Raw genomic sequence first — 13,794 nt, forward strand, 5'->3', positions numbered from 1 at the left:
CTTCAATATCAACTACCACACACCAAAACAAAATAAACAAACAGGGTTAGTTTCATCCATGTTAAGTTATTAGGTTATTACAATCTACACAAATAAGGAAAAATAACAACATGTAATGTATTAGTTTGGGTGTTAGTGTGACAGACTTTCTTTCCTATATAGATTGATAGATACATAGTTTAACTTTAAATTCAGTAGGATTATTTCAACCTATGCAGGTCCTTAGGATAACAAACACCCCGAACGATGCATCCTGTACTAAATGGCCTGCTAATCATTTTTTACTACATTCGCAACAAGTCGCACACCCAATTCTCAGATGTTTACATTTCTGTTACCAATGTCGAAATGCAATGGAGGAAGAAAAAGCGCAGTTTCACTAACTTGCAAGCGCATTGTAGTTTATATTAGACAAGCTGCCTATTACACACATACACAGCTGCGATGCAAATACAACTTAGTCATTCCCTTATCCAAAATGCTGGTAGCAAATGAGCCAAAAAGATTCAAGGCAAGATATAAAGTGAGAAAAAAATTGCAGTTGAAAAAACAGAGTTTGCTTAAACCTTAGGAAATGCACAAGATTCGATGAGGAGAGAATGGAAAGCCAACGATTGCTACTTACTTTTAATCTAAGATTATTAGACGCTCCTCTTATTCTTTGAGACTTAGTGGACCTGAAACAGGATAGTTTAGGTTATTCTTTGAAGCCAAGCAGATGAGAGCAGATGAAGAAACCACCGAGCAGAAATTTATTTATTGCACACCAGGTATGTGTAAGAGTTAATTGTGATATATTAAGCTAACATCAGTAATTTGATATTTCTCATTCCCTTTTACACTTCCTTCTCAATGTGGTAAAATTACAATGAATACAGAATCTATCCATTCGTGTCTTCCATCTGGTAAAGTGAATGATTAAAATTATTAAAGATCTTTGGGTGAAACAGCTTCGTCCCATTCTCAAACTTGATAATTGGGTTGATTAAGTAGATTTTAAAGATCTGTCACATACGTCCAATCATAGACCCTCCAGTACTGGAGGTTCTATGGTCCAATATTGTTTTTTTTTATTAACTTGCATTCAGTATTTTCAACTGGTTGACCCTGATTTGAAGAAAATGGATGCAATTTAAATGAAGGTTTAATTGTATTATTATTTGTGTGGTCTATATTGGACTCCATACACAATTTAGTCCATAATTGTATGGGCAGCATACAGCTCTATAGGGAACAAAATTTATTTAAATGATGGTACTGAGTGTAACTGATTATAATGTACACATGCAAACACAGTGACTACATCAGTGGGATCACAAGAACATGTACCAGGTAATGTATTGCAGTCATCTTAACTTTAATTGTCATCACTGTAATTTTTTCATCAGCAATTTAAAATAGGTTTCCTACCATCCTAAATGTCAATCACTCTGTGAAGACGTTAATCGGTTTATTGTTATTTGGCGGCATCAGTGGTTGTTACGTATTTTAATCACTTATAAACATTGAACTCTTTGAATGCCAGAATTATCGCATTTCGCACTTTTTTCATGTATTTTTGTGTGATAAATTTTGGACCAAATGGATACAATCTCCCATTGGCCATAGGTCTTTATCAAAATTTCTGAAAAAAAATAAGGAAAACCAAACCTTATACAGATTACTGCTTTGTTTAAGTTGACTTTGACATTTCAAAGATATAAATACAGACATTTATAAGCATGTCCAAGTGTTGCTGATTACTTTTGCTCATTTACTGTGAAATACTTTATTTTCGCTGGAATTAATTTTTGCTGAAAAGGCTTTTCGGGCGTTTTGTGTGGAATTTATTTTCACTTATTTTTGATGAGTTTAATGTGAAATATAGGAACAAAAGTATATTCGCTGGATTTTATTTTCACGGCATCACCCCTTCAGCGAAAATAGCGAAAATACATTCCAAGCGAAAATAAAGTATTCTACAGTACATTAAAACTCATTTGCAAAAAGTTAGGGAATCTACTGCATGTCACCATGTTTAAGTATTCATACACCCTAGGTTTGATTTTGTGAGTTGTCAACAGTGGATGCAATTATATTTCTAAATTACTGGTACTGGTATGTCTAACCATACTGGACAATTTCAAACTATGAAATATATAACATACGTAATTCTAAACATATACATGTATATACCAAAAATAGTAATCTTAATGTACAACTTTTGATCAAACTGCAAGTAATGTTTATCTCCATGAGATCTAAATTCAACTTACTATTAAAAGTATCAAAAACGTTTCCACCACCAGTTGTGCAGGAATTAGGCAAGGAAAGATGTGATGTGTAAGCATTTTTTGACATGGTAACATTTTCCAGCATTTTTATCAACATATTCAAAAACATTATTGGTCATTTTGGAGTCAAATTAAGTACAATATGGTAATTTGAAAAAGGTAGAGTGCTTTTAAATCGTTATACAGCTTTGTCTGAACTGATGATACTGTTTAATAAATTTTGATAACTAAATTTTAATAACTTTGCAAGACAAATTCACATAAATCTCAGGAGGCAGGAAATTTTTTCTTTAAAGGGCGGCGAGTTGCTTCACAAATTTATGAGATGTGTGTTGATAAACAATAATCTTCTCACAACCCAATGCGCTCTCCCCAGTGGCAAGTCGGTACGCGGGTTTTGATGTGCACTAAATACTGACTTTAACTCCTTAAGAGTTCTTTATGCTCCAATCATTGCAGGAAGTACCTAGTTATACCTCAGCCCTCAAATTATTTCTGGGAGTGAACATGAAATGGTTGATTGTATTAAAGTGTCTGTAGTTACTGTACATGTACATGCTGTTTTACACTCACTGATGGAAACATGCTTATATACACACACACACACACTTAAAACTACATATACAGGACTAACATGTATAGACATTAGTGGGTATAAACTCAACAGAGAGTGTGGATGGCGTCATGCATGGCATGCAGTATAATCTACAGAAAATGGGGATCTAGGAGATGGATACCTCTAATTATCCCATAACCAATCCTGTCTGATGATGGTGGTGAAACAATAAATCTGTAAAGTTAATAGGGAAACAGACAAATTGATGTACAAGTTATTACAACATATGCACACAATCATGTTAGGGGTGGACAAGGCGAAAATACTTTTTGACACAGAAACTTCCTGAAATTAGGTTAAGTTACCTTCTGTCAAGTCTATAGAAAACAATCTTGTATCCAAAATAGTTTTTATGCAATTTGAATCTTTCTACAGTTGAGTATATTTCAACTCAAAATGGCTGCCAGAGTCAGGCTTGATGCTTACAGAGAAAACAATACAAGTTATTTGGGCACTCCCTTTCTCATTTGCTTTTTGTAGTTTTGTTTTTTATGGAAAATTAACATTTTATTAACATTTGGAACATATATCAGAAAAAAAAATGGATTCATATACATGTATTTTCTTTTGTGAGGATAGTTTTCAAATGTCATTTCTATTGTATAATTTTGTTGAATATGAAGTGGCCCTGAGAAAAAAAGTAGTGCCTTCTACAGCTAGCAAATTTCCATTGAACCATAATCTGGGCGAGAAACCCAGGTGTTTCACAATTAGTGCAAGACAGGTTGACATTTTTTTTTTACAGCAAATGAATAAATGAATATGTGCACAGAGCATATCTAACAAGTGCAGAAAAACGTAGTATATCAGTAATACTTTAATAAACATTTTGTCTTCCATCTTGACAACATTCCTACACATAACACACTATCTATTGATTTTCAAAACACAATGCCCTATTGTCGTCACATTCCTATAATAAAATGAATCAAGCTACAATGACCTACATCTATATGTTAGAAAAACAAGATGCCTGTCAAATAAACTGAAATGAAAGAAGAAATACATGTCAACGCACGGCTTTGCATTATATGCTTTATCACATAAGATTAGTTATTTTTTTACTATTATGAGATGATTAGGTTCATTGGTGTTTTGAAAGTATCATGTGAATAGGTGATTTTCGGTTCACTGTGAGATCTTGTGTATTGCGAGAAAGGCGCGATTGTCTGCTGCAAAATTTGATTTCAAACTTGAATTTCTTATTTACAGTTCAATCTCAAAATGCAGATTTTTTGAAGAGGAATATTGTATTTAGATACCTTTATTTCATCAAAATTGACCATCATAAAATGTGTATAGCACATTAAGTGTGGAAATACTTCCAAAATAATTTTGTGTTTGTCCAATTCTGACCTTTGTTTGTCCTGTTTTTACATTGATTTCATATATAACACAAGATCTTGCAGTGGAGGAAAATAGTCTATTCATGGTATGATTACTGTAAAATACTTTTTTTTCGCTTGGAATTAATCTTCACTATTTTCGCTAAAGGAATGATTCAGTGAAAATAAAATCCAGTGAATATACCTTTTTTCCCTATATTTTACATTCAACTTGTAAAACATCAGTGAAAATAAATTCTATACAAAACATCCAGTGAAAATTAATTCCAGCAAAAATAAAGTATTTTACAGTATGCACCAACTGCATGAAATAAGTTAAATACTAAACAATAAAATTTCAAAAATTATCAGCATGTCCCATGTTGCTAAAACTTTCAAATCATGGATTCACAAAGATTTGCTTAATTCTCATATGTTTTAGTACATATTCACACCATCTAATGACTCTTATATAAAACATCAATTTAAACCTAAAATTATTATCCTAGAGAGCTTTGAAGAGAATTTGGAGTTAAAAGTATTTTGTTATAACTAAGGTATTATGAACTGATATGTAACAACAAACCTGAAACCACAATTAATTATAATTAGTTTGTCTATAACTAAAGATAGGTTGAGATAGGCACACAGAGGAAAGAAAGTCTGGAGGGCACAAGGGAAAAAACCAGGGTGAGTTGGTTGGTATAAATGAAAATTAGATTAATTGTTTAGTTTCACTCACAATCAGCGTTATTAGAGAATTTGCTCACCTTAAACTTTCTACCACTGTTGAACTCTGTCCTTCTTTACCGCTGCCTTGTCTGTTGCTTGGTGTAGCCAGGTCCGGTCGTTGTACAACTGGTGCTGGACCGGAGACAACAGACAAATTAAGGGTAGCACCAGGGGTGGGATTTGATGTCATTTTTAGGATATTTGGGAAGTTATAAACATTGCTACTGACATAGCCGTTGGGTGGTGATGTACCACCACCTGAGTTACTTGTTATCCGCGGGTTAATCCTAGAGTGGCTTGAACCTGTGGGAATAATAATAAAGATGTCGGTTGTAAAGTTTGTTTCTATTTGCTCCCTCTTAGGTGTAATTCAACTTTTGAAAGTTCATTAGATTGTTAGGATGTCATTATGGGACAAATTTCATGAACAAGTTTGGGTTGGTGGAGTATATGAACTTGGAGAGTAAAACATAAGGTTTGGGTTGGTGGAGTATATGAACTTGGAGAGTAAAACATAAGGTTTGGGTTGGTGGAGTATATGAACTTGGAGAGTAAAACATAAGGTTTGGGTTGGTGGAGTATATGAACTTGGAGAGTAAAACATAAGGTTTGGGTTGGTGGAGTATATGAACTTGGAGAGTAAAACATAAGGTTTGGGTTGGTGGAGTATATGAACTTGGAGAGTAAAACATAAGGTTTGGGTTGGTGGAGTATATGAACTTGGAGAGTAAAACATAAGGTTTGGGTTGGTGGAGTATATGAACTTGGAGAGTAAAACATAAGGTTTGGGTTGGTGGAGTATATGAACCTGGAGAGTAAAACATAAGGTTTGGGTTGGTGGAGTATATGAACTTGGAGAGTAAAACATAAGGTTTGGGTTGGTGGAGTATATGAACTTGGAGAGTAAAACATAAGGTTTGGGTTGGTGGAGTATATGAACTTGGAGAGTAAAACATAAGGTTTGGGTTGGTGGAGTATATGAACTTGGAGAGTAAAACATAAGGTTTGGGTTGGTGGAGTATATGAACCTGGAGAGTAAAACATAAGGTTTGGGTTGGTGGAGTATATGAACTTGGAGAGTAAAACATAAGGTTTGGGTTGGTGGAGTATATGAACTTGGAGAGTAAAACATAAGGTTTGGGTTGGTGGAGTATATGAACTTGGAGAGTAAAACATAAGGTTTGGGTTGGTGGAGTATATGAACTTGGAGAGTAAAACATAAGGTTTGGGTTGGTGGAGTATATGAACTTGGAGAGTAAAACATAAGGTTTGGGTTGGTGGAGTATATGAACTTGGAGAGTAAAACATAAGGTTTGGGTTGGTGGAGTATATGAACTTGGAGAGTAAAACATAAGGTTTGGGTTGGTGTATGAAAATGAGCTTTGGGTGGATTTTGTTCATGGACCAAACAGCTGGATTCATTAGATATGGTTTGGGTAGGTGGGTTTTAGGGTATAATAAACTCGGGAGATGAACTTTGGAGACTGGGTTAATAAACACAAAAAATAGGTGTGTTCTGGAAGTAAAGGGCTGGATGAGTTCATGACCACAGGGCTTTCAATGTGCTAATATTGAATTTAGAACTGGAGAAATATAATTTTTCTTGCTGACCAGAAATTTCACTCACCACCAGAATTCTGTCTTTGGCTAGCATTTGCACTAAGTATTCTCCTCGTGTGATGATGGCCTGTAGTCTGTTGAGTGGCACAGTCATTACATCTCCAGTCACTACCACCACTGGCACTGGATGGTTGACTCGCGACATAAGAGTTAGCACGTGAACCCAGACCAGCTGAGCCACCTGTCTTTGAATCAGTATCCATTAACACAGACATCTGACGCCATTCATTCTCAGGTACAACACTACTTATTGTTTTTGAGTTCTCCCTAACGTACGTGTTAAAACCTTTCCTCGGCACAAAACGATGCCGCTGTGCAAGTGTGGCCGGTACTGCATTTTGATGTCCTATCACCTGGCCTAACACTCGACTGTTTCTACCGAGTGAATTCTGCCACTGGTTGCTCAGTGACGACATAAGTGTATTATGACTATGGGAATATAAATGTTGTTTGCTGCCCATGGAGGAAGATGCACTGCCCTGTATAAAATAAACATTATAGTGGTTACTAGCCATGGTAACAATTTCACTCTAGTATTCAATATTACATGCATAACCATGCTTACTACAAACTCTTAAACATGGACATGCAAAGATGACTCTTTAACACCAAAAGAGTAGGTCAGATATCATATATTGAGACTGGAACAAATAACAGTATTTTGTTGATTAAACACATTAAGAATTGCAGTTGTTGCACCACGCACGTTCAAATGTAGTTTGTAGATGCACAATTTGAACATCCGTGACGCAACGAAAAAAAAATACCACGTACAAATTTGAGTTGCCAGGTAATACTGACTGAGCTGAATTTCTTGCATATATTGATAGAATTCATGGAATATAAACCCTTTTTAGAGAGTGCAAACCACATGTTCTAACACAATATATGCAATTAAATTTAACACTTTATGTTGTCTGAAGTGTATGCATGTGATACTAGTAGTATTCGGGTGTACTGAAAAAAATGAATGAAAGTCTTTCTCGCATCTTTTTTCATCACCACTGGTAGGAGATATTACGTAGATAGGGTTGAACATTCCAGAATAACTTAAATAGTAAAATGTGTGTAGTCATTCAGCATTGGGAATTCAATAAACATTGCCTTTGAGAATATGGAGAATAGTATAAAAAAAAAATTAAGATAAAATATTTTTGAATTTTTGTTTTTCTTCTATAAGTCTGAAAATAAAGTAAGACGATAGAGACAAGTCATCTTGCAATTTGATTGAGTACCCCGCATGATGTAAGATATGTAAGTAAAGTGCAGGGATGTCAATCAGTGATAAAGTGAGGAGTTAATAAAACAAACAAACACACACACACACACACTGCATGGCAGACACACAGACATGAGTAGACACCGACAGAGAGATGTAAAAAAAAAAAGAGCAATGGAATCACCTGCTGAGGCGGCAGTATGCCATGAGTGCTAGTGGTGGTAGTGGTAGTGTTATTGGACTGTTTACCACCACACTGATCAGATGAGATGTTAATATTGGTGTGTTCGCTAAGTGTTAACTGATTCGATTTGATGTTCAGCTGCGGGTTGTTGTTGTCAGCTTGGCTAATCTCAGCCTGCATGCATAAAATGGAAAAAAAAATATGGAACATGCGGCGTTTGCTGTATTAACCAAATCACATGCATGATGACTGGCAATGCTCAATTTACATAGTATAGTATTGTTTTATATAAATAAATATTATTTATTACAAAGCCATTAAACTGAATTTAATTAAATTAAATTTGATAAAAAAATAAAAAAAAATTTATCCTTATTAATTTAATCTAAATAAAAACAAGCAATGCTTGAACAACATAGCTATACAAATTGAAGTGGAAATGCCAACAGCCACCAAGAATATCACGTAAATCTAGAAGATGTTCCTCATGTACCTAGAATTGCTTTATCTTATTCTATACTAGCTACCTTTCAACATTTACCTTTCTCCCTGACTGCCTATACTTTCCAGAATGCTGCTGTCGACATCTACCACATTTCTTGCATAATAACTCCCGAAGGTTTAGTTCTTGTACCATCTCCTCAACAAGCTCTTCTCGATTTGTGAGGGCAGAATTTTCTGGTGGATCTGTTCTCTTATCTGTTCCTGTCTCACTCTTACTATCATTTTTACCATTTTTATTAAACTCACACGAAGCTACTCTTAATATACTTTTATCATGTTTGATAATTTCGTTTAGTTCTTGCTCAGCTTGAAAAAAATGAGGGCTTTTCTCCACTATGTTCTTAACTGGTATTGATTCTAGATGGTCTAAAAAAGGATTCCGCTTGTTGTACAACTCCGACCATCGTTTCCTGGTTCGGGGACTAACTGATACGACAGCCTCTTCGTTGTCAATCAAATAATCTTGACTGTCATCCTAATATGTGAAAGCATTAAAGAATAACCTGAACTTGATCTACTCAACATGTTTAAACCGCAACTAATTATCAAATATCGTCCGCGTACATTGTAAGAATCATTACTACACTTGCTAATGTTAATAAATTTGTTAGAAGAACCACATATCAAACGATGAATGATGTTAAGTCAAGCACACAATGCAAAGTTGTTAGCACATGCTCAATGCAGGCAACTTACATGTAGCTGTCTATCTGCATTCTTCATAACACCGACAGTGCCCGGCGTACAATGCAATAACCTATAGACGTGCTCCACTACGCCTAAACCGCGTACTAAGTTGTCACGCTGTAGCAAAGCACTAATGCGTTCAAGTTCTTCGTCCTCACAAATCTCCATAGGGATGCTAGTGTCTATGGGTTCCCAGTCTTGAGGTCTGCTAGGAGTGCATGGCTGGGGAAATGAAAAATTATATATTTAAAAGTCAATGGTCGGATTGAACTTGCACTTGGTGTGCACGAGAGACACAATGAGCTTTTACTTTAAACTACACAAATATCCACACATCCAATGATGTTTGTTATGATTTTAACATTGTTCAAGTGAAAAGTAAAGCTCTTGGAACAACGCACAATACTGGCCTGATTCTGATATGCTATGACAATAAAGTAGTGGATACAAGAATTAATTCATGCTCCACATTCACTGTATGATGAGTAACTAGCTGGAAAAACCATGTGTGAACGACTTACATCACTATGTGACCTGTTTTGCATTAATCGTCTTGGTAATGCCCTTGTGACGGGACGTGTCCTTCTCTTGGCACCAGGACTTTCTGGCCTCATTCCATCTCTATCTTTTTTATCCTTTCCCTTTTTAAGCATACTTTCAAGTTTCTCTTGTTTCTGCCTGATTTCCTCTCTTTGTTGTCTGGTGATGAAAGATATTATAATGTAATCCTTTATCACTGAGGAGAGCAGTACTTTTAATTATATACACCACTAAGACTTGATGTACTGCTTATCTGTCTGGCCACAATCAATACAGATAACAATATCACATAATACTAGTTTCAATCAGATCTAAACTTAATATTTAATGAATAGAGAAATATCCCTGTACAAATTAGCCAACACACGTGGCATTTACTGTTTGCTCTATTAGAAGTGCTCACAGGAATGATCTGTTTTAGAAGTTAGAATAAATAGATCCAAGTACATGGCTTGCATTAGAGATGCGTTTTTAATAAAGCAAATATGGTACTGTAAATTCAGAGAAAGAAGCAGAATTTGAACACATCTTTTGTGTGGATATGGATTAAAGTTGACCCTAATGACACGTACCTCGCACATTCTCCCCTTGCTTTGGAAGCAGCTGTCTCCTGAAACAACGAGCCACTGTGTTGGAAGAATTTGTCATATTTCTCAGAGCCTTCAATTGGGTAGATTCTCCTGAAACGACCCATGTGTTTATCTTCCCATTTTGCCATCATTTCCAAGTAATTAGCTTGACTTTCCTCATATTCTTGTTGTCTTGTTGAGATAAATAAACAAAAAATAAATAAACTTTGAATAAGAATATGGCGGAATTAGCTTTGGATAATTAAATTAATGGCATTATGCTATGCAATCAAAACAACTAGTATCAATTTTTACATTTTGATGACATAGTGGTACTTGTTAGGGCAAGCATTTGTGAAAATTACTTTAATTCCATCTTACAGATGGGTTGCTGCTCACTCACTTTTTGGACAAAAATTTCCTGAAATTCACTCAAATATTTTTTGTGTTTGCTTGTTTTAAATTTCAAAGAATAACTATACAGTACCTGAAATACTTTTTGTTGTCATTGTATGCTCATTTTGCTCATTTTTTCAATCCCAAATGGCTGCCAAAGAAATCGTGAAGTCACTGTTTTGCATAAAAAGTTTGGATACCCCAATTTTTTTTTCTTTGTCATTCTTCTAAAATTTCCACAGGTTTGACTAGTCTGCACCCATCCTAAAAGACCCCTATAGATGTTACCAACTAGAAATGTTTCTCTTGTAAAATTATAATGTTGTCTACAGTATTTCACTGCACAGTGAATCTCAACGTATCTATTTTGTATTCATTGGAATATCACAATCTGATGATGTAATATTAATAATTGTCATTATTGAAACAGATATTGAATTACAAATCAAAAACCAGATGATCAGTTTGTTTACCTCTGCTCTTTCGGTTTTTGTCTCTGGAATAGTCTTTCTTTGACCTTCCGTTTTTCCTCATCTATGAATTTCTTCCTGTCAAATGGCGTGAAATTCAGAATATTCATTGTGTCCAATAACAGTGACTCTTTCACTTCCTTATCAAGAGGAGCATCTGTGTGGAAACTTGGAGAGTGGTTCACCTGTAATGAAAATGATGAACATAAATGAAATTTAGCATCATCTCAGAGTCGTAAACATTGTAACATGCGCTGCGTATCAAAAGCCGCCCTTTAATCAAGTCAAAATGCAGATGCACACAACATGGTGGGATTAAACCTTTCAAGTTTCAAGGCTCCATCTTGTAAAAGTGGCTAAGAGAATAGATGTGTAGGAATAATATACAAAATTATCTGTACAGGGGAACAAGACAAACCAGTTGGGCATGAAGGCAATTCACTTTTATCATGCCACGGCCATTGCTGACCATTTGCGCTCCAAGCCTTGTTTTCACGTTGATGGAACGTAATGACAGCGAATTGTAAGTACATGTATTGTATTGTAGCAAGGGGCCTGAAAGCGAGGCATGGAATGCAAATTTGCCAGCAATGGCTGTGGCATGATGAAGGTGAATCACTAAACTGGCAAAGTCAGGACTTCTTTTTTGTTTTACGAAAAGAAATAATTAATTGTTCTTTTAGTCCTTTTAGCGTGATCGCGAAAATTAACCTGACTGCTAAAAAAATCCCGACTGGACGTATCTGCAGGCATTTGACTGCTATTAATTATTCATGATGTCATTGATTATTCATGAGTGGGTGTGTGAAAGTAAACATGACCTTTTAAAGGTTGATTCGATTCGATCGCAGAGATGGATACTTTAACTTTCTAAGTGCGAAGGCAATACTTTCATCCATGTTTACTGAAAACAAGTTGATATAAATGTTCAATGTATATAAGTAGTTTTCAAAATCGCCGGGACCTCAGAAGTGAAAGATCACGTACATTAACATAGATAAGATATGACGTATACAGCTGCACTCTGATTCATATCAGTGCTAGTCAACAGCTTTTAATTAGCATAATCACCGGAGTGATTTCAGTTTTCACTCCAACGCAGGGGGTCACCTGCAGATGCGTCCAGTCGGGATTTCTTTCGTGGTCACGCTAGTTTTCGCAATCACGCTAAAACGGCTGAATTGATAATTAATTATATTTTTATGTAAAACAAAAATGAAGTCCCAACTTTGCCAGTCTAGTGAATCGCCTTCAAACCCTGAAACATGTAGGATAAATTGTTTGTTTACACAAACGAATGCTTGACGACAACACAGTGACACTGTAACATCTGGTCATATCTGAATGCATGTACTGTTACAGTATATCAGAGCCTCTGTGAAATTCAAGCCCTGGTATATGGAGGTATTCTGTACTTCGCAAAAATACACAATTAAGTGAGCATAGTATAGTAAAGTGTCTACCTGACATTCAAAATGTGATTAACACAAATTAATACAATCCAGAAAACATTCTTTTAGACAGGGGATAGTTATGATCTATGGGTTAATTCTACATAATCCTTATCACCATTCCCAGGTGAATGTTCAAGAATACTGGCAGTGCTCAAGGGGAATTACATACACACACTGGCAAAAAATGCAAACCTAATTAGACCAACCTCAAGAAGCCAAGGTTTCAATCTTTTATCAAGTAAGACATCAAAGCCAAGGATTTCAAAACATGCACTTCCTTTCATATGGTTTGGGAAACAAGTCCTGTAGTTGTGTTTTAAGATGGGATGCGCTGAGATGAGCGTCTTAATAATGCAATCTTCAATATCTCCCCATATCTTTTTGACATCATAGCCATGGTCTTCAAACCATTTATTAACAGTGGTAATTCTTCTGTAGATATCAACAAACTCACAGTTATAAGTATGATGAATGCACAAAAATGTACACTGGGGAATATTTTATTTTAGCTAGAATACAAGATTTGTCAAAATATATCCAAACCATTATTTTGGGGCGGTGTATTTAATTTTATATACTTACCGTTTACTACCACTGTCATCATCTCTTACAAAATTATCACTGTGTTTATTAATTGCATAGTTTGTGAGATGCATGCATACATCATCCTAAATAAAAAGAACAGATAAATAATTCAATACATGTTACAAATAAAGATGTATGATGTAAGTACAACTTGTTTAATGCCATAGTTTTTATCACCAGAATGTGCAACATTTTGAAGTACTGTAAAATCTGTATTAGAAGATGCGGCTTCTATTAAAATGGTACAATGCAACAGAAGGGATGCGGCTTCAATTAGAGTATCTACACGTATGCGAAATTGTGAATGTTTGGTACTCAATTGCTCAATAAGAATGGGTGCGACTTATATTAGAGATGTGGCTTCTAATACAGATTTTACGGTATTTTTTTTATACTTTCTGTGTTAATTCTGAACCATATGAAAATAATGCATGTTGAATATTGACAAAAGTTCACTACGGCATTTCAAAGAGGAAATGTTTTTTATGACTTTTGTGGTATTATAACTATTTAAAGTAGTATCCCATGGTAGACCTGGTCGAACATAAGCAACCAACTAATCGATAATGGGATCATAAATTAAATGTTTCAACAGGTAGTTACAGTCATTCTATGACCTA

General features: G+C 35.2%; 1 protein-coding gene across 5 annotated transcripts in view; it reads right to left on the bottom strand.

Moving 5' to 3' along the window:
- Positions 1–13,794, bottom strand: part of LOC100371480 (tubulin polyglutamylase ttll6-like) — a 30,060-nt gene that overhangs the window by 2,919 nt on the left and 13,347 nt on the right. The window contains exons 9-19 of one of the 5 annotated variants that reach the window (XM_085506917.1): positions 13,172–13,257; positions 12,796–13,021; positions 11,139–11,320; positions 10,273–10,461; positions 9,682–9,859; positions 9,170–9,382; positions 7,970–8,143; positions 6,574–7,045; positions 4,985–5,249; positions 3,011–3,063; positions 626–677 (exon numbers count right to left, since the gene is read on the bottom strand). In XM_085506917.1, coding sequence (XP_085363043.1) covers positions 655–677; positions 3,011–3,063; positions 4,985–5,249; positions 6,574–7,045; positions 7,970–8,143; positions 9,170–9,382; positions 9,682–9,859; positions 10,273–10,461; positions 11,139–11,320; positions 12,796–13,021; positions 13,172–13,257 — 2,061 coding nt within the window. In that variant the 3' untranslated portion in view covers positions 626–654. Of the gene's footprint in view, positions 1–23; positions 678–3,010; positions 3,064–4,984; positions 5,250–6,573; positions 7,046–7,969; positions 8,144–9,169; positions 9,383–9,681; positions 9,860–10,272; positions 10,462–11,138; positions 11,321–12,795; positions 13,022–13,171; positions 13,258–13,794 lie in introns of those variants that run through there. The other 4 variants (XM_085506916.1, XM_085506915.1, XM_078012703.2 and 1 more) reach the window with 4 other exon arrangements.

This window comes from Saccoglossus kowalevskii, chromosome 13 (assembly GCF_978046115.1).
Source record: "Saccoglossus kowalevskii chromosome 13, keSacKowa6.1, whole genome shotgun sequence".
Taxonomy (NCBI): Eukaryota; Metazoa; Hemichordata; class Enteropneusta; family Harrimaniidae; genus Saccoglossus; species Saccoglossus kowalevskii.